General features: G+C 52.0%; 2 protein-coding genes across 2 annotated transcripts in view; both read right to left on the reverse strand.

Annotated features, from left to right (window-relative positions):
* Positions 1-9,474, reverse strand: part of TCEA3 (transcription elongation factor A (SII), 3) — a 58,892-nt gene extending 49,418 nt beyond the window's left edge. Inside the window, exons 1-4 of the mRNA XM_011945562.1 lie at positions 9,267-9,474; positions 3,800-3,862; positions 2,623-2,728; positions 1,967-2,108 (exon numbers count right to left, since the gene is read on the reverse strand). Coding sequence (XP_011800952.1) covers positions 1,967-2,108; positions 2,623-2,728; positions 3,800-3,862; positions 9,267-9,335 — 380 coding nt within the window. The 5' untranslated portion in view covers positions 9,336-9,474. The remainder of the gene's footprint in view (positions 1-1,966; positions 2,109-2,622; positions 2,729-3,799; positions 3,863-9,266) is intronic.
* A 3,579-nt stretch (positions 9,475-13,053) lies between these two features.
* The window catches only part of ASAP3 (ArfGAP with SH3 domain, ankyrin repeat and PH domain 3), a 26,924-nt gene continuing 15,604 nt past the window's right edge, over positions 13,054-24,373 (reverse strand). The window contains exons 10-24 of the mRNA XM_011945563.1: positions 23,704-23,773; positions 23,293-23,380; positions 21,962-22,010; positions 21,682-21,872; positions 21,465-21,598; positions 21,106-21,200; positions 20,375-20,552; positions 19,057-19,142; positions 18,778-18,893; positions 18,159-18,226; positions 17,886-18,065; positions 17,611-17,806; positions 16,230-16,452; positions 15,585-15,675; positions 13,054-14,409 (exon numbers count right to left, since the gene is read on the reverse strand). Coding sequence (XP_011800953.1) covers positions 14,335-14,409; positions 15,585-15,675; positions 16,230-16,452; positions 17,611-17,806; positions 17,886-18,065; positions 18,159-18,226; positions 18,778-18,893; positions 19,057-19,142; positions 20,375-20,552; positions 21,106-21,200; positions 21,465-21,598; positions 21,682-21,872; positions 21,962-22,010; positions 23,293-23,380; positions 23,704-23,773 — 1,840 coding nt within the window. The 3' untranslated portion in view covers positions 13,054-14,334. The remainder of the gene's footprint in view (positions 14,410-15,584; positions 15,676-16,229; positions 16,453-17,610; positions 17,807-17,885; positions 18,066-18,158; positions 18,227-18,777; positions 18,894-19,056; positions 19,143-20,374; positions 20,553-21,105; positions 21,201-21,464; positions 21,599-21,681; positions 21,873-21,961; positions 22,011-23,292; positions 23,381-23,703; positions 23,774-24,373) is intronic.

A 24,373-nucleotide genomic window follows, 5' to 3' on the forward strand; every position in this document is an offset into this window, starting at 1 on the left:
TGCCTACACTCCCCACGTGACAGATTAGTCCCAAATCCCATTTGGTCCCTCCCCAGTAGTTCAGCCTCTAGTCCTTCAACTTCATCTCACAAGAGCTCTCCTGCTCCTGGTCCTTCATTTGCCAAGGTTCTCATAACCACACAGGTGCTCCAGACATGGCCAGACCAGCCAGGGCATGAACGGGAGGTAATCCACAGGGTGGGCGACCATGCTGCCACAAATGGGCTGGCAATATTCAGTAAATGTTCACTCTGTGCTAGGCACTGTGGAGATGGTCAGGGGCTCCCCCCAGCCACACTTCTAACCCCTTTGGGAAAAGAAAACACACTCGTGTGAAAAGTTAGATGCCAGTTAGGGTTTTTCCAAGTAGGATACACTTGCAAAATAAGCAAAGGAAAGGAACGGAACATAGAAAATGTGACAAAACCATCTCACAGGCATTACCTTTTAAAAAGCAGGCTATTAAAATTGGGGATGACTATAGAAAACAAGTCAAAGAGAGAACAGAAAGAAAAGCCATACACCAACACATCAAGAGTGGTGATTGTCTTTGGGTGGTGGGAATGTGGGTGATTTTTTTTTTTCTACTTTTTGTAGACAGTGTCTTGCTGTATTTCCCAGGCTGGTCTTGAACTCCTGACCTCAGGTGATCCACCCACCTTGGCCTCCCAAAGTGCTGGGATTACAGGGGTGAGATACCGTGCCCGGCCTTCCATTATTTTCTACAACAGATTTTTATCACTCTTATTTGTTTAGTTTTTAAAAGCATTATTATTATTTTTTTGTTTCAAAAGCAGTACAGGATCATTGCAAAAAACCCCAACAATTCAGATTTAAAACTTTTATTGTATAATACAGAAAGTAGAGATCCTTTTAATTTATAACATATGTCTTGGTTTTTGTTTATTTTTGAGATAGGGTCTTGCTCTGTTGCTCAGGCTGGAGTGCAGTGGCGCAATCTCAACTCACTGCAATCTCCATCTCCCGGGCACAAGTGATTCTCCCACCTCAGCCTCCAGAGTAGCTAGGATTACAGGTGCGCACCACCACACCTGGCTAATTTTTGTATTTTTTGTAGAGGCGGAGTTTTGCCATGTTGCCCAGGCTTGTCTCAAACTTGTGGGCTCAAGTGATCCTCCTGCCTCAGCCTCCCAAAGTGCTGGGATTACAGGTGTGAGCCACCACACCAGGTGCAGTGAATCTTATAAGTGGCTATTGCCTTTGCTAGCATCTTGGAAACTTTGTCTTTGGGACTGTTACAAGATTTGGATGTGAGGTATACACCCACTGTGGTCTTGTTTCCCTGCACCCAGTCTGTTGCCTGGGTGGGCCAGAGAAGAGCTCTAGATGCTGTGTGGTCTCCTTTTTTTTTTTTTTTTTTTGAGGCGGAGTCTAGCTCTGTCGCCCGGGCTGGAGTACTGTGGCCCGATCTCAGCTCACTGCAAGCTCCGCCTGCCGGGTTCACGCCATTCTCCTGCCTCAGCCTCCCGAGTAGCTGGGACTACAGGCGCCTGCCACCTCGCCCGGCTAGTTTTTTGTATTTTTTAGTAGAGACGGGGTTTCACCATGTTAGCCAGGATGGTCTCGATCTCCTGACCTCGTGATCCGCCCGTCTCGGCCTCCCAAAGTGCTAGGATTACAGGCTTGAGCCACCGCGCCCGGCCGATGCTGTGTGGTCTCCTATGGGAACTCTCTGTAGAGGAGCGCTGGAGGCCCTCCTGCAGACACACTCCTTCCTGTCCCCGCATCCTTCTAGGCAAAGCCAATGCTACTTATGGCCTATTTGGGTCTTGTGGGTCTAACATCTGGTTGAGCCAAAGAAGACCCCCAGAGGGGGCACTGCATGAGATAATACCAATATTTTCCTCCCCAGGATGTGAGGTTTAAATGAGATAATATACACAGAACTGCTGGCAGAGGATGTGAAAAATGTCAGCTCCCTTGTCTCCATCCCAGAAAAGAATACCTGGTTTTGGGGTCTTCTCGTTTTTTCCTTGGTGGAGAGAGGCCTGCTTCTGGCTTCCAGTCTGAACAGTCAAGCCCTTTTTCCTTCTTCTTTGCTTTTTTTCTTTCCTCTCCTTTTTCTCCTTTTGGGGGTCCAGGGGCGTCTGAAAACAAAAGGGTGGCATTGTCCCTCAGCTAAGCTCTGTCTCAGCAGAATCCAGCCTGACTTTAGTGGGCAGGGAGCAAAGGGCAGGGATGAGGACAGCTGCACACACACTCCCAACATACACACAAACACATTTACACACAAATGCACATACAACAGAACCATGTGTACAAATATGCATTCTCACATGGGGACATAAATACATTGGCAAACACACCTCTGCACATATTCAGATAAATGTATGTATGTCATTGTGTATTATATATACAAATGCGTGAGAGCACAAACACATAAGGGTCCCATGTACACAAAACTCACAAGTCTACAAATCTTGCACTTATGTACACAAACATTGGCAGTCCCCCACTAGCTACCTCCCAGATCCAGAGGCCATCTGTCACTGATTAAGTCACTTAACAGACATACACTGAGTGCCGGCTATGAGTCAGGCCCAGTCCTGTCCCAAGTGCTAGGAGAAAAACAGGACCCAAGTCAACCTTGTCCTGTCTCACCTAGCAGCCGCTTCCAGTTTTTGATGAGGACTTTGGCCAAGGACACCACCTCCTTGTCTGAGCAGTGCTTGCGGACCCCATTAACAGCAACTCCAATCCTGGTTGTCTGCAAAGTGACAGGGTTAAGGCATGATCAGGGAATGGATATACAAGAATGGCTGCTCTCATTGGCAGGTCCTGCCCCAGCTCTACCACCACCTCCCCTTCCAACCTGTATCCCCAGAGTCCTAGCCCTGACTCCTGGCTGAGGTCAGAATCCTGCTACTATAACTGACGCCCTGCTCTGCACGAGGTCGAGGGCCCAGGGCTAAGCCTGACATAGAGGATACCTGTGGCTTTGGTGAAAGGCTGCACCTAGGGCTGGGGGCGGCACTTGGCTGACTGTCAGGACCCCTCCCATTCCCAACCCTCTAGTGTCTATTTTTTTGAAATGGAGTCTCGCTGTGTTGCCCCGGCTGGAGTGCAGTGGTGCAATCTCAGTTCACTGCAACCTCCACCTCCCAGGTTCAAGTAATTCTCATATCTCAGCCTCCCGAGTAGCTGGGATTACAGGTGTCCGTCACCATGCCCAGCTAATTTTTGTATCTTTAGTAGAAACGGGATTTCACCATGCTGGCCAGGCTGGTCTTGAACTCCTGATCTGAGGTGATCTGCCCGCCTTGGCCTCCCAAAGTGCTGGGATTACAGGCGAGAGCCACCATGGCCAGCTCCCTCTAGAATCTTTGAGCTCCAGTTTCAACTGAGACAGCAGCTCCAGCTATGAGACCTTGCATCTGTCTGTGCTCATTTTTCATGGCCAGGAGCTTCTGGTAAATTTGGGGACTTTAAGGGCCACACAGGGATTTTTAAATGGGGGACTTTTCCCTCTCCCTGGATCATTGGCCTCTTGGATCCCATAGGCCCAGGGCCTTGGGAATTGGAGTATTCAAGAAAAGCAAACCAGTCTTGCTCCAAGGCCCAGAGGTCCCTGACACCTAGAAGGTACCCTCTCTGCCGCCAAGATGCCCCTGTGTCCCCCTCAGTCCCTCCCTGGGAGGTCTGCACCTCAAGATTCCCACCCCCGCGGCCTCCCCTCAGAAATTCCTCCCAGACTCCACCTTCCCCCATTGGGCGTCTTTCCCTCACCCACCAGCTCTCCTCCCAGGCACTGCCCCAAGGCTTCCCGCCCCCACCCCACCTGTAGTAGCTGGATGGACATCTGGCAGCTGTGCAGCTTCTTCAGAAGGTCCAGGGCCCCTTCCTGTGGGAGACCACAAGGTGAGGACTGGGGCCCGGGTCCTGCCCGGGCTTCTGTAACTATTGTGTGGTCTTGGTACATGGAGGAGGAGAATACAGACACGTGGCCAAAGGACAGGCAAGGGGCAGAAGGAAGGAGAGAGACGAGAAACATTCTGTCCTAGATGATGCTCTAACTTCATCCCCCGCCACCTGCTGGGTTCAAACCCTCTGAGCCAGGCTCCTGACCTCCAGCCTTTGGTTCTGCTGTGCCTCTTCCCAGGAATGCCCTCCCCTTTCCCCATCTTTCCTCCAAAATGAATTCCTTCCTGGCTTATTTTTGCTCGTGTGCCTGTAGCATCCTTCCCTTACCTCCCCACTGTGAACTTCGCAGGGTGAGGACTGGGGGCTTTTTAAAAAACAAAACAAAACAGCTTGGCCTGCACAGTGGCTCACACCTATAATTCCAGCACTTTGGCAGGCTGAGGTGGGTGGGTCACTTGAGGCCAGGAGTTCAAGACCAGCCTGGCCAACATGGTGAAGCCCCATCTCTAATAAAATACAAAAATTAGCCAGGCGTGGTGGCGCATGCCCGTGACCCCAGTTACTCAGGAGGCTGAGACAGGAAAATCGCTTGAGCCCAGGAGATGGAGGTTACAGTGAGCCAAGACGGTGCCACTGCACTGCAGCCTGGGTGACAGAGCGAGACTCCAACTCGAACAAAACAAAACAAAACAAAAAAACAGCTTTATTGAGGTATAATTGACATACAATAACTGCATATTTTACAGCATAAAATTTGATGAGTTTCAACATACCTGTACACCCATGGAATCCTCACCATAATCAAGATAAAAGCACAGCCACCAGCCCCAAAAGCTTCTTCCTGTCCTCTTTCTAATCCATCCCTCCCCGTCCCCAATCCTAAACAACCACAATTCTGCCTTCTGTTACTATGGGTGACCTTGTATCTTTAAGGATTTTATATAAAGAGTATGTAAGGCAAAACCCCTTTTTTATCTGGCTTATTTCGGCATAATTATTTTTGAGACTCATCCATGTTGTCTCGTGGATCAGTAGTTCATTTTTATTGCTGAGTGGTTTTCCACTGTATGTATTGTACCACAATTTTTTTTTTTTTTTTGAGACAAGATCTCACCCTGTTGCCCAGGCTGGAGTGCAGTGGCACAATCACTGCAGCTTTGACTTTCCAGGCTCGGGTGATCCTCACACCTCAGCCTCCCGAATAACTGGGACCACAGGTGTGAACCACCCCATCTGGCTAATTTTTTGTATTGTTTTGTAGAGATGGGGTTTTGCCATGTCGCCCAAGCTGGTCTCAAACTTCTGGTCTCAAGTGATCCTCCTGCCTTGGCCTCCCCAAGTGCTGGGATTACAGGCTTGAGCCACCATGCTCAGTCTACCACAATGTTTTAAATTCATTCACTGGTTAATGGGACTTATGGATAGGTTCCAGTTTGGGGCTGCTAAAAATAAAGCTTCTAGGTACATTCATTTCAAGTCTTTGTGTGGACAGATACTTTGACTTCTCTCAAGTAAAGAGAACTGTTCTAATCTCTGAGACCTTAGGGCTCAGCAGAGAGCCCAGTGCTTCCTGAGTGGATGAACTTGTGCAGGATTAAAGCAGAAAGAAGGTGGGAGGGAGAAAAAGAAGGTTTAGGTTTGAAAATCTGTGAGCTGCCAGGCCCTGGACACCCTCTGACCCACTTCAGCCTTCTCCTTTCCCCCAACCCCTTCCTAGAAGCCATACCTGCCTGCTGTCCTGAGATCAGTTCCCTGGGGAGCACCAGCTGACTGTGTCCTGTATGTTCCTATCCTTGGCCCATGCTTCATGGTTCCAGCTGCCAATCCCCACCCTGCCAGGACCTGGACCATGTCCCAAGAGCTGCCCTCTGTCAGTCCTTAGCCTCCCTGAGAACTTGGGTTCGCAGTATGTTTTCAGAGGCGTGACCTGCAGATGTGTGTGCATGTGAACTTGGGGGTGCACAACTGCAAGTGTAACATTAATTAAAGGCTTGCTATGTACTGAGTACTCTTCTAAGTATTTTACCTGCATTATCTCATTTAAGTTTCACAATGACCCTATCGGGTGGGTCCTGCGTATTATTCCCATTTTTACAGAATTATTATCCCATGTTCGCCAAGGAGCAATCCAAGAAACAGAGAGGTTAAGTAATTTTCTCAAGGTCACGTGCTTTATAAGGAGCCAAGCAGGGATTCAAACTCAGGCCTTTTGGGCTCTAACCACTATACAAATTGTGTTAGTGTAGGCATAGATCTGTTCACACATACATAATCATGGAATATCAACATGGGTAAGTGCAGTGGTGTGCTGGTCAACGTTTAACAACCAGTTCTCAAGGGGGAAAAAAAAAACTGACCTATAGTGTTCGCCAATTTCTGTGGTGTAAACACTCATCCCATGGCCAATTTCAAGCTACCGACATGCTGTCACTGAACTGAAGTTTTGGGAGGAGATGTACAGTACCATGCCATTCTGTAGCATTTCCACCGTACAGATAACAATAGAAGTAAATTACCTCTGACCATACATGACAGTACAATGTAGTAAAATAATCAGGAAGTGGTTATTTTGGAGGATTCATTACCTTTGTTTTTAATATAATTTATTTAATTGTAAGCAGATAATGTAATTTTTTAAAACAATTGCTGTGTTTAACCACCAGGTTGCAAAATTCCTGAAAATGCAACAATCAGTGTTACACCAGTTCCAGCTCCCCACTGGGTATATACCTCGTGTGTCATGGTTGTATAACTGGGTCATATTGGAGGAGAACAGCCATGAGCCTGGATTGTAGCTGGGTTCACAAAGCCTTGTGCAAATGTTGCTGGGTGTATCTCTCTGAATACACATATGGGTTCTGCAGCCAGCAGTGTCTCTGGTCTAAGTGTGGAGCTGTGAATATGCAGCTCCAGGCACAGCTGTGTCTATTTGTCTTTGTGGGATGATGCCTGTGTTATAACATCTGAATGTATAAATGTGGCTGTTTGCTAAGTCTGTAGCATTGCATGTCTGGGTGTAGCTGTGCTGCGTGCGCACGTGTGTGGCTGTCTTTGTGTATCATTCTGTAACTCTAATGGTCAATGTGGGTCATATGGATCAGGATGCTTGTCATGTTGGTGTCAGTAGCCGTGTCTCATATGCAGTTAGGTTCAGTTGCTTGTTTAACTGCTGTGTTGTAGCCGCACATTATAGCTATGTGTGTGTGTGTAGCTGTGACCGTAGGCACTTTGTTGTATGTTTGAAGTTGCTTCTGTTAGTGCATGCTCAGAGGATGTGACAAAGCCCTAAGTGGCTGAGACTTCAGCAATTGGCAGTAAACCCCAGGCCTGAGCTGCAACGTGGAGGATCCGTCTTATTACAGGAAGTATGTCCTCCTCTGCCTAACCAACCGCTGGGCGGGTCCACTTTCACTCCCAGAGCAGGCCCCACCTTTCTCGGCCAGACGCCCAGAGCTCCGTGCCCACCCAGATGCTGCCAAGAGCCCAGGCGCAGACGTGGCTGTAAACTGGCTCCACGCTGCAGGGACCCTGCGGCCAGACTTCCATCTTTTCTGGGGACAGCTCTAGGCACTTCCACAGGAATCCATCTCCAAAAGACACCATTTCCTCTTCCCACTTCACAGAAGAGGAAACTCGAGGCCCAGAGAGGGAAGGTTGAGTGGCTTTTGCCTAGGGTCATAAAAGGAGTGAGGGGGAGGCCATGGCAGGTTCCTTCATCTTCAGCCAGAGCTCTACCCCAAGCAGGCTGCCTGTCCCCGGGTCTCTAGGCGTCCCCACTCTACCCCTCTTACCCAGAGGCCCAGAATTTCTTTCCTGGCCCAAGCTTGGGGGTCAGTAAGGAGCTGGGCTGGGATAACCTGTCTATTTGAACTGGAATTTGGCTCAGAATCCCTGGCTGGGCTCCGCCAACCCCAGCTGAGAAAATGCCCCCCATGACTTGAGGTTCAGTTGTACTGAGTATTGTGGAGGAGTCTGGAATGGGGAAAGCATAGAGGTTGGGATTGTTGGGTGAGAAGCTCCCAGCACTCTGCAGGTTTGTGTTGTACCTTTCTGTGTTGGACCTGGCTGCGTAGAAGCAGGTCTTGTTCGCCAGCTCTTACCAAGCACTGGTCTGAGTCCTGCTAAGGGGTTTACATCTCTGTCTCATCTCTCCAATCCTCATCGCTGCCAGCAGAGACAAGAATCTAATGACATCCCTTCTCCAGAGGCAGATAATCTCATCTCTTTCTTACAGATGGAGAAACTGAGGCTCTGGCCTTTATATAGACACCAACTCATGACTGCCCAGTGTCCACTCTAGGGATCCCTGCCACTCCATGGTCCCAGCGACCCTTCTCTGGGCCTTGGCTACTCTTCCTGGCTCTAAAACTTCTCTTAGGGTCTCTTCCTTTCCCAGGCTCCTAGGTCCTGGAAGTGCAGGTGGCTGCAGCACATGGCTACCTATAGTGGGAGGAAGAGGACCCTGGGACAGGGCGGGGAGGTGGGATGGTCACGCTCACCAGGCTCCCTTTCTTCCCTCCCAGGGCGAGCCCAGGCCCTCCAGGACCCAAGGCCAAATTTGCTCTGGCCAGGCAACCAGTCGGCCGCCAACCCCAGGCAAAGATCACGGGGAAGATCAAACATTAACTTCCAGTTGGATCTGCGCTCTGGCCAGGACCCTCCGGTAGGGCTGTCAGCCCTGCTCCCAACCTCCCACCGAGCCCGCTCCTCCCTCCGCCCTCGCCCTCGCTGCACAGGCCTCCAGCCCGGCCCCCTTCCCCCGCCCCGCGGGCCCCCGCACCTGTTCGGCCCCCGCCCGTCCGGGCCGCACCCCAAGGCCAAGGAAAGGGAAAGTTGCCAAAAGAACTGCTCCTGACGCCCCAAGCTGTGGGGTAGCAGGATCCACGGCCTTTTACTTCTCTCCCGCAGACCCGCTCCGCGGTGCAGGGATGCAGCTCAGTACCCCCGTCAGTCCAAGTTTCTCTGCCACTTCTCGGGCCACCAGGATTTGCCCCCAGCCCCGCCCCCGCCATCGCCGCCGCTCCCCGGGCTTTGCACACGCCAAGTCCTGGGACTCCCAAAGTCCTTTCCCACGTCCAGCTCTCTTCGGCCGCTTTCCTGGGCCCCGCACTAGCTGCCCAGGGTGAACCCTACACGTCCAAAGGGACGTGCACAAGTCGCGCCTCTGGGACCCGCAAGATCCCCCTGGCGTCCTGGGCCACACACACACCCACCTCGAGGTACTCAGCAAGGGTCCCTAAGGGGCCTTGGGCCCTGCACCAGCCGCTCCTCCCTCGGGTCCTGGAGTCCCGTACGCGCCCCGCCAGTACGTCCCCACCCCGGAATCCGGGTCTCGCCCGCGCCTCCCAGGAGCGGGGGCCGTGACCCAAACTCTGCAGCCTCACCGTGTTCTTCCTGGCCACCATCTTCTCCAGCTTTTTGGCGATCCTCAGCAGCTCCTCTTCCTGGCCCATGTTAGCCCGCGACGCCCGGCGGGGCGAGGGGCGCAGGGGCAGCAGTCGGGCCTCGGGGGCAGGAGGCGCGAAGGCGGAGGGCGCGCAACCCGCGCGGGCCCCAACACACACGACACACACGCCCGGCGGGGGCGGGGCTCTCCCCACCCCCACCCCCCACCGCCCGCCTTCCAACTGTGCGGGGGAGGGGTGGCGGGCACTAAATATAGACTTCAAGGACTTGCCAGGGCACTGATTGCCCGCGCCGGCCGGTTGGGCCTCAGGGGAGGGACGAGGCTGAGAGAGGGGACCCTCCACCTCCGGCGCTTCCAGGGGCGCCGGGGGACCGAAGGGAGATTTGGGAAGGAGGGTTCTCTGGCAAGTTGGGAGGCTGTGACCTGGCCACAGGCGGCGGTCGCGGGGGCGCCCGAGGGTGTCCCAGGGGCCGCGGGAAGCGTTCTGGGCTCCCGAGTCTCTGCACCGTTGCATCTCAAAACGGGAGGACTCAGTTCCGCGCCTATGCCCAACTGGAGACAATTCGGTGCGCTCAAATCCCGTGTGTGTGTGTGTGTGTGTGTGTGTGTGTGTGTGTGTGTGTGTTAGATCACTAAATCCAGCTCTGCTTTAACCTGCACTCACTCCATCCTGCACACGGCCTGTGCATGCCACGTGTATCCAGGCTCCTGTTTGCCTCTGTCTACCTAAAACTTAATTTGCTGGCTATTTTGTTAGTAAGGCGTTGCATTTTTAACAAGCTCCTACCTGCTGGGGTTGCTGCTGGTCCCAGAACTACACTCTTTGAGTAGTGACAGCTTGTGGGGAAGATTATTATTTTTTTGAGACAGGGTCTTCCTCTGTTGCTGAGGCCAGAGTGCAGTGGAGCAATCACGCTCACTGCCTCGACTTCCCCGGCTCAAGTGATCCTTTCTGCCTCAGCCTCCTGAGTAGCAAGGACTACAGGTGGGAGTCGTATGTCATGCCCAGCTAATTTTTTAAATTTTTTTGTAAAGACTGAGTCTTGCTATGTTGCCCAGGCTGGTCTGGAACTCCTGGTCTCAAGGGATCCTCCTGCCTCGGCCTCCCAAAGTGCTGTGATTACAGACAAGATTCATTTTTAAGTGCACCAAATTTTGAGAAATACTGATCCAGGTGCAACGCTGCCAGGTCAGGCCAGTGCCCCCTCAGTGGGGTTGGGTTTAGAAGGGTCATCTTGGTGGAGTGGTGGAAACACAACTGTGTCTACCTTCCCCAGCCATGCACAGATCTGCCTTCCCATGGAATGATCTCCCGTGATCTCCAAGTATCTCCTACAGACCCAGTTCTCTTGCTAAATGAGTTTAATGGACAGAAAATGATCTTCCTGTGATGGGAGTGGGGCTCAGGAACCTGGAGGGAAGGCATGAAAAGTGGTCCACAGGGTGTGCAGGTTGGGACAGCGGGAGCCGGGGTTGGGGTGTCGAGTGAAATCTCCCGATTTTCCTGACCGAACTCCATTTCAGCTTGGGTCGCAGAGGCAGTTTGGTGTGGACACCTATCTTCTAATTGCTTTGTGACTGGGATCAAGGTAGGACAGAGGGTTTTTTTCATCCATTCAACAAATACATATTGAATGTCCAAGCAATGAACAAGACAGACCCGGTCCCAGAAAGCTTGCGACTCAGTCTATGGGCAAGAGAAACCTTAACCAAAAACAGACATGGTCAATTAATGTATTTATCATAGCTGGGGTGAAGGGCAGGAAGCAGTGAAGGACCTTAAAGACACATTTGAGGGGACCTGCACTATTTAGGGTGTCATCTTCTCTGAAGAAACGAAGTTTAAACGTTGGGCTGAAGCACACAGCAGCCATGGAGGGGAGGAGGAAGAGTGTTCATGGAGGAAAGGAAGAGGCATTCAACATATATTTATGGAGCACCTAATATGTGCCAGGCATTTCTTGTTCTGGATATCCAGAGAGGAACAGTCCTCTTCTCTTGGAGTGAGTTCCAAATGTGCAAAGCTTAGGGATGGGAGGGTGCCTGGCCTGCCTGACAGTGTTGGAGGAACTGAAAATTTGGGGTGGCTGCAGCACAGAGGTGAGGAGTGTTGGGGAGAGGCAGTGGGTGGGACCTGAGCATGCAGCGCTGCCAGTCACATTTGGGAAGTTAGACTCTAATGGTTTGGGATTTTGGGAGGCCTTTTGGCCAATCCCAGCCAAGCCCTTCTGGGTTGAAGAGACTCAACCTCAGCAGCCTGAGGCTACTTAGGATTGCCTTAAAAAAAAAAAAAAAAAAAAAAAAAAAAAAAAACAAAAACACACACACACACACACACACAAAACGGCCAGGACTGGTGACTCATGCCTGTAATCCTAGCACTTTGGGAGGCCAAGGCAGGAGGACTGCTTGAAGGCAGGAGGACTGCTTGAGCCAGGAGTTCAAGACTAGTCTGGGCAAGAGAGAGAGACCTCGTCTCTACGAAATATTTTAAAAAGCCAGGCATGGTGGCATGGGCCTATAGTCCCAGCTACTCAGAAGGCTGAGGGAGGAGGACTGCTTGAGCCAGGAGTTCAGGGTTACAGTGAGCTCTGACTGTGCCACTATGCTCCAGTGTGGGAGACAGAGCCATAAAAATAAAAAAGAAAAAAAGAAAGAAAGAAAGAAAAAAAAAAGAATTTTTCTCAAACTTCTACCCAGTCCCCAGCCTAAGCTGTGTGACCTGAGCATGGTGCGCTGCTGGTCACCTAGAACATCCGGGTATGAAGGACCCTAAGAAAACATGGAGTCCAAACTCTTTATTGTAGAGAAGGGCCTATACAATAGGCCTAAAGAGGGTGATGATCCTCTCAGGGTTGGACCCTGTTGATACCATCATATCCCCTCTGCCTACCTATCCACCCTGCAGGTCACTGGAAGATAATTCCCGGACACACCTTGGACAGCTCCCCACATTTCTCTGGTTAGGAGCTTTGGGGTGATAGGAAACTGATGCCCTCAGAAAGGACACCCCCAACCAGCAAGAAACCAGAGTTGGTGGAAAACATCCAGTTTCTTTACTCTCAGTGGGACAACACGAAGGCATGTTGCAGTCAATACTGTTTCTCACAGGTCCTCAACAAGAGTTAGAGACAGAGACTCGCTCTGTTGCTCAGGCTAGAGTGCAGTAGCGCGATTGTGGCTCACTGCAGCCTTGAGCTCCTGGGCTCAAGCAATTCTCCCACCCGAATAGCTGGACTATAGGTTCTCACCACCACACCCAGCTCTTTATTGCTCTTTGACTTTCTGTTTCACTTCTCTATTCCCTCATTATGCTTCCTGGGATCATTTCACAGATAAGCTACTTGCTCCCAAATCCTTCTCTCAGGGGCAGTCAACAGAGACAGTGGCAGAGGACCACGGGAGAGCTAGAATTTCAGGTCTCCAGAATCCTAGTCCAGTGTTCTTTCCAGGGTTTCTCAACCTTGGCATTATTAACATTTTGGACTGAATACTGCATTGCTATGGGGTTGACCTGTGCACCACAGGATGTTTAGGGGCATCCCTGACCTTTGTCCACTAAATGCCACCAGCACCCTCCCGTTGGGAATAGTCAAAACTGTTTTCTGCTTTATCAGAAGTTCCCTAGGGCAAAACACTGTGGTTACAAACCACTATTCCACATCAGGCCATCTCCCTTGCCAGGTCCAGAGAAAGAATTTCAAGCCCCAAGATTCCGTTCCCCTCCCTGTTGCTCTTTAGATCACATAAATGAAACCACTGGAAACTGACCCCCCAATCCTTTATTAGAGATGAGTGAAATAACAAATCTGAGATGAATGAAACCAGACACTGGGGGCTCAAAAGACAACCCTGTTCCTGTGGGAACCACAGACTGGTCAGGTCTCCAGGGGAAACAGCACAGCCTCCACAGCCAGGCAGCAGTGTTGGCCATTGGTGCTCTCTGGTCTCCCCTGCTTGGCTTGGCCCATTCCTGCCAGGGCGCAGCACCCAGCAACTGGCAAGTTGAGATGTTAGCAGTTGATGATGGCTGAGGTGTATCTGCTTTCTCACTGGGGCTGAGCAATGATGGAATTTCTAGCGCTGGGAAGCAGAACCCTTAAGTCTCTGCCCTCCCATTTCTATTACTCTCCCTTATTTCTCTGCCTCTCCATTCCCTCAGACTAAAAGGCTCCTGAGTTGACCAAGAGAAAGAGAAGAGAAGTGGGCATCCATCAACCCAGACCATTTCTTTCCTTCCTGCTAAATCAAGGACACAGGCAAATGTGGGTGCATTCGACTCTACTACTTGGCTGGGGAATATAGAAGAGTGCCTAGGGAAGGCTGTGCTGTCCCTCAAAAGGGGTGACATTCAGAATATTTTTATTTAACAGCCAGTATAGCATGCATGTGGACCAGCCAGAATGGAAGTGGTCTGTAGACAACTGCAATAGTCACACAGGTATAAACCCGCTGAGTCCAGAGTCATGCCCTGGAATCTGACCCTGCCTATTCCCAAGCCCAACCTTTAAGACCAGCTTTCCACCAAAGGACCACCCCTGCAGGGCCCCTGTCTTACTCATGTGGCATCTGAAGTGACTAACACAGGTCCAGACATAGAGCTGGAATTTAGTAAAGGAATACTAGACTAATAAATGGCTGGCTGAGAAGACAGTCCCTACTTGGCAGGGTCCCTGATCTGGAAGTCAGTGATGGAGGGCTCTCCTGCCCTTGTGAAGCCCCCAGACAGATGGGGGAAATAGAGTCTCGATCTGATGAGGGACTGAGAGTTCTGCAACTGAAGCCAGCTCAGGAGCACTCAGATCCAGCCACAGGGCTTCCAGGCCCGTAGCGGGTAATGAGATAGAAAAGAACTGCCATCAGCCCTAACAGGGAAAGGCCGTGTGTCCTTGGTAGGGGCATAGCCCATGGCAGGACGAAGGCCAGTCACAGAGGCACAAGTGACAAAGAGATCGAGATCCAAGAGAACAAACATCTCAGCTCCCCAGTTTTGTGAGCGCTGAACACTGGGGCCCAGAATGGGGCATGTGGGGGCCAGCAAGGAGCTAGTCTTGCAAAAGTTGCACAGAACTTGCTGGGAGACTCCCAGTCCTTGAGCCATCTCCTTCAGTGACGCCAACCTGCAGAAAGAAGGATGAAACTGACACTTTCAAAGCACCTGTAACACACTAAGTGTTCATCTCACTCAGTTTCACATCTGTCCTATTGTGGATAGATTATTCTCACTTTACAGACAAAGAAACTGAGGCTTGACAAAGTGAAGCCACTTGTCCAAAGTCTCCTTACTCTAAAGCCCAAGCTCTTGCTATCATACACACCACAATCACAGGCATCAATTAAATGCCATCTGATGGATACCTGGTTTTCAGGGCAATAGTGGAACCAGGATGTGGACATAGATTGGTGTCTGGTGCCTAACTCTGGTGGATTAAAGATGATGATTCCCCAGACAGAACCAGCTTCTGCCCCTGCCATCCTGACTCCCAACATAACCAATGCCATTCTGAGGAATTCCCAGAGGAACAAGGGACAGAAGAGGCTTCCTTCCCAACACAATTGACTCTGATCTGTGCCCACTCTTAGGTTCAATTAATATATGCCATTGTTGGAGACTTGGTGATTCAGCAGGGAGAAGCTGCATTAAGGATGACAGCTCTTGCCCTGTCCCTGTCACATCCCTCTATGCCTGGGATCTGAAAGTCCCTGTGGATTCCAGGAGACTCATGAACAAGGGGAGAGTTAGGCAAACAAGGGCTGGTACACGGCCACCTAATCCTGCCTCTTCTGCAGGGAAGTGATGCCTTCTCTGAGCAACTGGCCTGGCTGACACAACTTCCCTCATCCTCCCCTGCGAAGAGGCCAGAGCTTGGGCCTCGTCACCACTGCCATCCGTCAAGGCCTGGGCTCTCCTCAGCTTCACCCAGCCCTGGGCTAGAGCAGGGAAAGAGGAGCACCAGCACAGGGACTGGTCAAACCGCAGCTGCCTGGGCACCAGCACAGGGACTGGTCAAACCGCAGCTGCCTGGGCACCAGCACAGGGACTGATCAAACTGTGGCCACCTGGGCACCAGGACAGGGACTGGTCAAACCGTGGCCGCCTGGACACCAGGAGAGGAACTGGCCAAACCGTGGCCACCTGGGCACCAGGACAGGGACTGTCCAAACTGTGGCTGCCTGGGTCCATTTATACCCCAATCATGGGGAGGTCTCCCACCCCAATACACTTACTCTTGACTAACTCTGCCTCTCAGGCACCCTGCCACCACCCCTCGAACCATGGTCCCAGAGTTCCTACCGGCATGTTCCTTCTGGGCAGAGGCTGCCTGGCTGAGGGACCATCTTCCGGGCTCCGCGCCCCCCGCCGATAGGAGCGAGTGCTCTCAGAGCTGGAAGGCAGGGAAAGGCCAATGTGACCCTTGTGTCCAGAGAGCCCCTCAGAGTGGGGAGAAAGGGCTCAGGCACAGTCAGTCTGGGGGCTTAGGATGGGTGGGTAGAGTCCACAAGGCCCCCAGACCAGGTCCATCACAGGCCCAAGAAGGCTGGAACTGACCTCCAGAAGACTGCGGATATCCCCGGTCTACTTCTCCCTAAACTCCAGACTGAATAGGTTTGCAAGGGAGAAGACTGGATCCTGGGTTGGAGGTGGGGACAGAGTGAAGACCCCACTGAGAGCCTCTAGAATAAGCCACACAGAGGGCTAAGCCTCCTTTACTCCAACGTCAGCAGGCAGGATCCCTGGCTCCTCCTCAGCTCTCCATGCAGGATTTGGGAGCAAGTGTGTGAAGGGGGAAGGGGTCCAAGGGTCCAGCATTTCTGCATAAGTGATGGACCCAGAGATGGAGTGTGACCCAGGCAGGTACTATTTAGAGGTGTGGAAATCAATGGATACTCGGAGAAGTCAGGGGATTTGCCCTGGTTGCACAGCTGAGCCCTCACCAACCTGAACCTGACGGGGAGGTACACCTCCAAAGGGGTGGTCCCGGATGTCAGGCTCGGTCTGGAGGTGCCTGGGGGTTCTCGGAGGCCCTCTTCAGAGTTGGGTGGGGCTTGGCTGGGACCCCCAGGTCCCACGGGGCTCATGAGGCTGGAGGAGGAGGCTGGACTGCCCAGGCTCTCAGGGGTCTCAGGGGCCTCTGAACTCAGGCTGGAGACTTCAGAATGATCTGGAATCAGAAATGACAAAGCTTTTCTTTATCACTTACTCTGTGCCCAACCTCAAAGTAGTCTCTGGCCTCTAGGATCTTTTTTCTTTTTCTTTTTTTTTTTTTTGAGACAGAGTCTCACTCTGTCACCCAGGCTGGAGTGCAGTGGCACGATCTCAGTTCACTGCAACCTCCGCCTCCTAGGTTCAAGAGATTCTCCTGCCTCAGCCTCCAGAGTAGTTGGGATTACAGGTGCATGCCACCACGCCTGGCTAATTTTTGCATTTTTAGTAGAGATGGGGTTTCACCATGTTGGCCAGGCTGGTCTCAAAATCCTTACCTGAATTGACCCGCCTGCCTCAGCCTCCCAAAGTGCTAGGATTACAGGTGTGAGCCACCGCGTCCGGCCTAGGATCTCTTCCGGTTCTCTGCCAATAGTCCATTCCCCATCTACCTGTCCAGTATTCTCCTTCAACTGATGAAGCCTTTGTTCGCTGTGGCCAGGACCACGCTGACTCACTTTTTTGCTTGTGCTCACACCCCATCCCAGTTTGGATTCTCCTGCCCATCCCTCAGGTTCACTCAGATGCTATCCCTACCAGGAAGCCTTCCTAAACCAACCCCCAGTCCCAGCAGGACATGCTCCCTCCCCAACCGCCCTGACCTCCCAGAATAAGTCTGTTCCTTCATTCGACTAATAGTTCTTGAGAACAGCCAGGCTCTGCACTAGGCGCTGGACAAACAGTATTCAACAAAACACTCAAAGTCCTTGTCCTTTTGGGATTCACATTCTATATCACACTGTGCCTTGTATTATAATGAACTGCATTTCAGTTTTTATCTCCCCTACTAGACTGTGTCTTGGTAGCCCTCAAAGGACTCAGGATGAAGGAGATGCTCAATAAACTCTTTTCTCTCTTGTTAAGTGGAGCATTGAGGAATTTGGAATAAGATGAGCTGATATTTGAATCCTACATCAGAGACTTATTACCTGTGGGATCTTAAGCACGTGACCTAACACCTCTGTTCTTTTATCTGTAAGGCGAAGATGAGAACCCCTATCTGGGAGGTCATCGTAAGGATGCTATGGACTAACATATGCACTTAGCTCAGTGCCCCGGCATATACAGGCCCTCTGTGAATGGCATGGTGAGCATTTATCTGGGCATCCAACTGTACCTCCACTGGCATGTCTTGCACACCCTTGGACCACGGTCCGAGAAGAGTTTTTGACTGGCAAGGGTGGGGGACAGTCCTCACTCTCGCCCTGAGGGGTGGCTGCTCCCAGGCTGGTGACAGTCTCATAGGTCTTGTTGCTGATGTCCAGCCTCCCACTGGCCCAGTGGGCCTGGACCGGGAGCTTCAGCAAGCAGCGCTGCCAGGGCAAAAGAGTGAGGATGAGGATAGCCTGGTTCCTCTGGTGTAGCCCTGTCCCCCCACCTCACCGCCCCCGCCAACACACATCTGGCCCAATCTGGCTCTTTCCTCTGCCATCCAGAGGTCTGAGGGACAGGGCTGGGACCCACCTTCTCTTCCTCATCCTCCTCACTGTCAAAGCCAGGCTCTGTGGAAATTACCCAGGAGTAGGCCACATGTAGAGGGAAGGCAAGGGTCCCCGCCTGAGCCTGCTCCAGCTGCCAAAAACAAAGGCTTGGCGGTTCAGAGGGTTGGGGGCTCAGCAGGGAGAGAGAAAGGGTCAGGGGCCCCTTGCCTCCCGGAGACCTCACCAGCTCCTCACACTCCTTGTGGTGCTTCTTCCTGGCTATGTCCAGAGCTGTCTCTCCTGCTTCGTTTACTGTGAGGGGGGAAAGTCAGGGGTCATGGTCATGGTCAAAGAAACATTACAGCTTAGAGATGAGGACTGGCCTCTGGAATCAGAATGTCTGGGTTTGAATCCTGGCTCTGCCATGTTCTGGCTACGTGACCACAGGCCAAGTTATATAACCTTTTGGGACAAAATTTTTTATGATGAGTACTTGGAACCACCTGATGAAGTGGTTATGAGGATTCGTTTAATTAACACATGTAAAGCACTTGCCCCATTGCCAGGCATATGTTACACAATAAATATCAGCTATTACAATCATTATCATTCAGATCCAGCTAATATTTATTTGCCTAAGTACTTCCAGAAATATTTTCTTTTCTCTTTAGCAGTCCTGCTAGGTCAGTGGCATTATTCCCGTTTTGCAGATGAGGACGCTGAAATTCGAGAGACGAATGACAAACCCCTAAGATCACAGGCGCGGCCAGCAGTAAGCCAGGAGTAGAGCCCGAGACCATCGGAAGTCCACACAAGGGGCAGTCAGGAATAGGAGTCTGACAGAGGAGGTATTCAAGCCCCACCTGTGCCAACCAAAGCTCTCCCCTTCAGCAGCAGCTTGAGGCAGTCGGGCTGGTTGTAGAGTGCTGCGTAGTGCAGAGCCGTGTTCCCGTCAGCAGCCTTGGCATCCAGGTGACCACTGGGGAGAGGAGGGTTCAGGGAGAAAGGAAGGGGAACAGATCAATGAGGGGATCGAAGTCAGGGGAAAAAGTGGGAGGGGAAAGGAGGGAAGACAGTGGGAGAACAGGAAGGAAAGGAGCGGGAGTGTGAGGAGCCAGAGAGACAGGCAGGGAGGCTCTCACCCATTCTGGATGATGAAATCCACCAGAGGCAGGGAGGCCTGGCTGGCAACTTTGATAGCCAAGTGCAGGGCGAGCTCTTCAGGTGCCTGAAAACACATCCACACCTCTGAGTTACCCCCAGTGCACCTGCCTCCAAGCCAGTATTTCCCTCTTGCACTCTTGCTACCCTCTTATCCTCCCATAGGAAGCTGCCAGAACCCCGGAGAGATGAGACTGCAAGGGCAGAGCCTCATGTTTGGCAGGAAGGTGAAGGGCCATTCTCTCACTGTTCCCTTTCATGGCTCTTCCTCCTCTGCCCCCAACAGGTGTTACCCAAACTTCTTTCTCGGCTCTGGGCTCCTCTCCCTGATTGTACTTCCCCACCAAGACCTCAGCAACCTCACGTTTTCAACTATCACACGCGTAGGCTGTTCCAAATTCTTACCTCACCTAAGTGCTGCACTGCTCATTGGATAGCCCACCAAGATATCAGACAGACAGTTCAAAGATACCCGTTTTTAGTTTTTCTGAGATAGGGTCTCGCTTTGTCACCCAAGCTGGAGGGCAGTGGCGCAGTCACAGCTCTCTGTAGCCTCAACCTCCTGGGCTCAAGTCACCCTCCCACCTCAGCCTTCTGAGTAGCTGGACCACAGATGTGTGCCACCACACCCAGCCAATTTTAGTTGTTGTTGTTGTAGAGATGGGGGTTTCCTTATTTTGCCCAAGCTGATTCTGAACTCCTGGGCTCAAGTGATCCTTTCACTTGGGCCTCCCAAAGTGTTGGGATGACAGGCGTGAGCCATCACACCCAGCCAACATCCAATTTTCGATGTCCAGTCAGTCAGCAACTCCTGTTGATTTACTTTTTCAAATGTCTCTGATATCCTTTCCCCATGCTCATGTGTTTGTTCTTGGAATAGCCAAAGCAATGTGGTCTTCCTGGCTCTAAAATGACCTGCCCTTACATTTCAGGGCTACTTAGGTGAAAGAAAAAGGTATGAACATTTATTGCATACCCATTGTACACTAAGCCCTTTATATACATGACTTAATTCTCACTTCATCACCATGGGTGCTATTATTAACCCCTTTTATAGATGAGGAAATGAGACTCAGAGAAGTAACCTGGGCTAGATCACACAGCTAGGAAAAAACAGCGAGGATTCCCACCCAGGTCTGCTTGACTGAAGCTGTGCTCTTTCCCACTTACCACTCTGATGGGTGAGATTTGAGCAGATGTCAGAGGTGGGGCAGAGGGGAGTAACAGCTGGTCCTGCAGAAGAACTGGGGAATATGTGAGGCAGGTGGGTTATAAGTGGCCCTTGGAGGGGGTTCTCACCTGTGCATCAGGCCCTGGCAGCGGCTGTCCAAAGTCTTGCCCATTGGCAAAGGCCTCCAGTACCGACAGGAGGTCCCTGTTGCAAATGGCTGTCCAGAGTCTCCGAGGCTCAGGTGTACACCGGCGTGCAAACCTGTGCTCCACATACTTGGCCACGATGTAGTCCCTGCGGGTGCCCCTACCAAAGACAACCACAGGATCTCAGAGCATGGACTGTGTCTGTCCAGCTGATCCCTGGGGCCCTCCCACAGGAGATACAGCTCTCCTTTTCTCCAGAACCATGTCCTGAAGATGTCCAGATCTGAGGCTCCCCTTCCCCAGCTCCAAAGGCTTTTTTTTTTTTTTTTTTTTTGAGACAGAGTCTCACTCTATCACCCAGGCTGGAGTGCAGTGGTGCAATCTCGGCTCACTGCCACCTCTGCCTCCAGGGTTCAAGCAATTCTCATGCCTCAGCGTCCTGAGTAGGTGGAACTACAGGCATGCGCCACTACGCCCAGCTAATTTTTGCATTTTGAGTACAGTTGGGGTTTTGCCATGTTAGCCAGGCTGGTCTTGAAGGCCTGACCTCAAGTGATCCGCCCGCCTTGGCCTCCCAAAGTGTTGGGATTACAGGTGTGAGTCACTGCGCCCAGCCTCCCCAGACTTCTGATCTAAGACCTTTCTGCGACCCTGGGAGCTGCGGAGGCAGAATCCCCTAGGCAGGACGCCCCTCTCTCTGAGAATCCCCTTACATGTCACTTTCAGCTGAGGGTTTAGGGCCGCCATGTGAGGGTAGCTGGGCCTCCATGACCTCATTGAAGCTCGTGTTTCCCATGTTCAAGGCCAGCTGGAATCGTGGGAAAATAGGGGTGGGGCAGAGTAAGACCGGGTAGTCAGGCCTGCACAGGGTGGAGCTCCGAGCCCCCAGAGTCCCGCCCCTCGGGTGCCCTCCCGGTTCAGGCCCCGCCCCTGACCACCAGCTACCTGGCTTGTCCCAGCCCACCTTGGCCAGGTCCCACCCACAACCTGCAAGTCTCGCCTGCCCCCCCACCCATGAAACTACACCCCTATCTCCGCGTGTGGCCCCTTCCGGGCCCCGCCCCGCCCTCACCAACAACTCCGAGGGGCCCAGCAGGTCCAAGGTGAGTGACTGCATGCGGGAGAAGCGCACGCCCAGTTCCCGGTGGACGCCGGAGCACTGGATGCAAGTGAGCACGCCCAGGTTGGTGCTGAGCCACGTGGGGTCTGCAGAGTAAAGCAGCTGGAGCCTGGAGATGCAGCCCCTCCCCTCCACTTCCCCCTCCCTCCTGCCGGCCCCGAGGCCTGACCTGCAGCCCCGCAGTCGCAGCACTGGCTATTCCCAGGCCTGCTCTTCACCTCCGCGATGAGCAGCTTTGTGAGGTCATGGGGCTCCCCGTCATGCCCGGCGGCCCCCCAGGACCCCAGGCCACCGCTGGGCTCCCCAAGGAAGGCGCTGCTCAGGGCTTCGTCCTTGCTGTTCTGCAGCACTGACACCCACCTGCGGAGATTGAGCGGGGTGGGACGGGGATGTCAGGCGGGAAGAGATAGGGCCGCCAGCCCCACCCACAAGGCTGGCCGGGAACTCACGCTTCACACTCGTGCTCGTCCTCCGCCTGGAAGTGGTAGGTCCGGTTGTCTGTCGGGAGAGAAGGGGGCTTCTGGCCCACAGAAATGCTGCTGGCCTTCCCGAAGCCCAGGGAGCCCCCGCCAAAAGCCGCTGGGGCCACATGGAGATGTGTCTCTGCCAAGTTAGACTCTCAAGCTAGGAGTGGGGAGGGAGCGGAATGACAGTGGCCAACAGCAGGGGCAGTTTCTCAGAAGTGGTCTCCGAAGTAAGATCCCAACAAAGCCCTCTCTGCGTGAAGCCCTGGTTCCAGGCTCAGATGAGGTCTCCCAGGGCATAGAACCCCAGAGAACTCAGCTCAGAGGCAGGGCATCCTCTGAACCAACTGTCACCATCCCACTGGGCCCCTCCTGGTCTCCTCCGGGGCGACCAGGTTACCTGTCTGGTCTCCCTGCTTCCCATTTCCTCTTTTCTCCAGCCTGTACCAGCTCCCAACTGTTGTGTCCAAGTCTCTGCTCTAACTACACCACTGCCCTACTGCCCTGCTCCAAGATCTCCCATGGCTCCCTATTGCCAGGAAATAAGGTCCAAACTTTCAAGAGGGATTTCCAGGCCTCATCTCTCACTCTGCTACATGAATCCTCCACTCTGGCCAAACTGGCCGGACCCACTCTCCTGCTTCCATGCCTTTCATCGTGCTAATCCTGTCTCCTCAAAAGCCCCCACCCCACAAACTCTTCATTCTACATGTCCTTCAAGGCTAAATTCAAATACTCTCTCCTCCAAGAGCCTTTCCTGATTCCCCACAGCAGCGCAGGCCTTCCTGTTCCCTAATCTTCTATGGGGCTATATCTGCACCCATCTTCTGGACAGCCCCCTCATCTTACAGTCCTGGGTACCCACCCCACACCCCTGCCAGAGAGCTTCCTGAGGACAAGATCTAGGTCTTTCTCAGCCTGTGTCTGCTCTCACACAAAGCCTGCACCAATGGCTCCGAAGAACGAAAAGTGGAAAATGTAAAGAAACAATAATTTCATCTCTTTCAGCTCTGGGTATTTGGGGAAAAAATGTACAATTTTTTTAAAAAAAGAAATGATTTAAAAACCCAGATGACCCAAATCCAGTCAAATATGCTCTACATAAATAGTTCCATTTATTATGGAAAGTGGGTGCATTTTGATGTTTAATGTGATGTGGGTGTCCTGGACCTAAGGATTCTTATGCCTGCAGTAGCAGCTCTTTAATACCATGTGTGGAACTGGACACAGACCCCTCACTGAAGTCCCCTGGGAGCTGATAGGTGTTTTAGAGAAGCCCTGGGCAGCTGTAGGGGAGAGACACAGAGACCACTCACGGGTCACCAGGTCGAAGCACTTTTTCTCCTCGGGGTTTGGCCTCACTTGGCACGTCAGCAGGGTCAGCTTCACTGGGGGCCGGTTTATCTGTGGGAATTTGGGGGTGGAGGATGGATGCATTACCTCTGGCCCTCCACACTCTTTAGGCCTCCATTTTCCACTCTGTTAAATGGGCATAATCATCCTGTTCCATTTGTGTTTCTCTTCACCCAGCAGCACCTCAAGGATGTGGTATGTAGACTAAGACTAGATTGGGGCCTTCAGGTCCCATCTGTCCTCCCACAAGGGTCTCCAGCTCCCTGGACCTAGGTTTGCGGGTCAGTCTTGGAGGGAGGGCTTGACATTGTTTGCTCAGAACACCAGAAGAGGGTCCATCGTGCCCTGAGACACCCACCACCTCTAGGCCTCACCGTGCTGTGTGAGATGGTCAGGCAGCCATACTTGACTCCACACTTCCTTTTCTGCCAGACTCTTCGAATTCTAAGGCCCAGAGGGATAGAAGGACAGTGACCCAAGACTCACACCTAATTCCCTGGTGTCAGAGAACAGAGATTTGCCCCCACCTGTATGATCTCTAGCCACATCCCTTTACCTCTTTCTTCTCCTAACCCTACACCTCCCCACAACCCCCGACTCTCTGGGGCTCCCTTCTGATGGAGGAGACACAGTTCTGCTCTTAGGAAGATCCCAGTTTGATGGAGAAACACAGCCTCACTCCCTGGGAATCCTTATTCTAAGGAGATGATGTGACTTTGGCTCTCTGAGAGCTTCTAGTCTGATGGGGGAGACACAGCTTATATCATTAGGGAGCTCCTAGTCTGAGAAGCACAGGCTCTTGACAACAACAAACAAATTATGGTTCAACTAAGCAAGATCAATATTAATACCCCAAAAATAAAATTAGCAAGTCCATGATCCAAAACTAAACACTTCTCCTGTAACAGGTAAATATTCATTGGTTTCTTCTTCAAGGTTATTCTTCTCTGATTAAACTGATTGGTAGGTAGAAACATGAATATATCCCACAGGGGCCTTTGCATTTCACAGCAGTTTGTTTTTGTTTTGTTTGTTTGTGTTTTT

The sequence above is a fragment of the Colobus angolensis genome, unplaced genomic scaffold (genome assembly GCF_000951035.1).
Source record: "Colobus angolensis palliatus isolate OR3802 unplaced genomic scaffold, Cang.pa_1.0 Scaffold240, whole genome shotgun sequence".
NCBI classification, from domain to species: Eukaryota; Metazoa; Chordata; class Mammalia; order Primates; family Cercopithecidae; genus Colobus; species Colobus angolensis.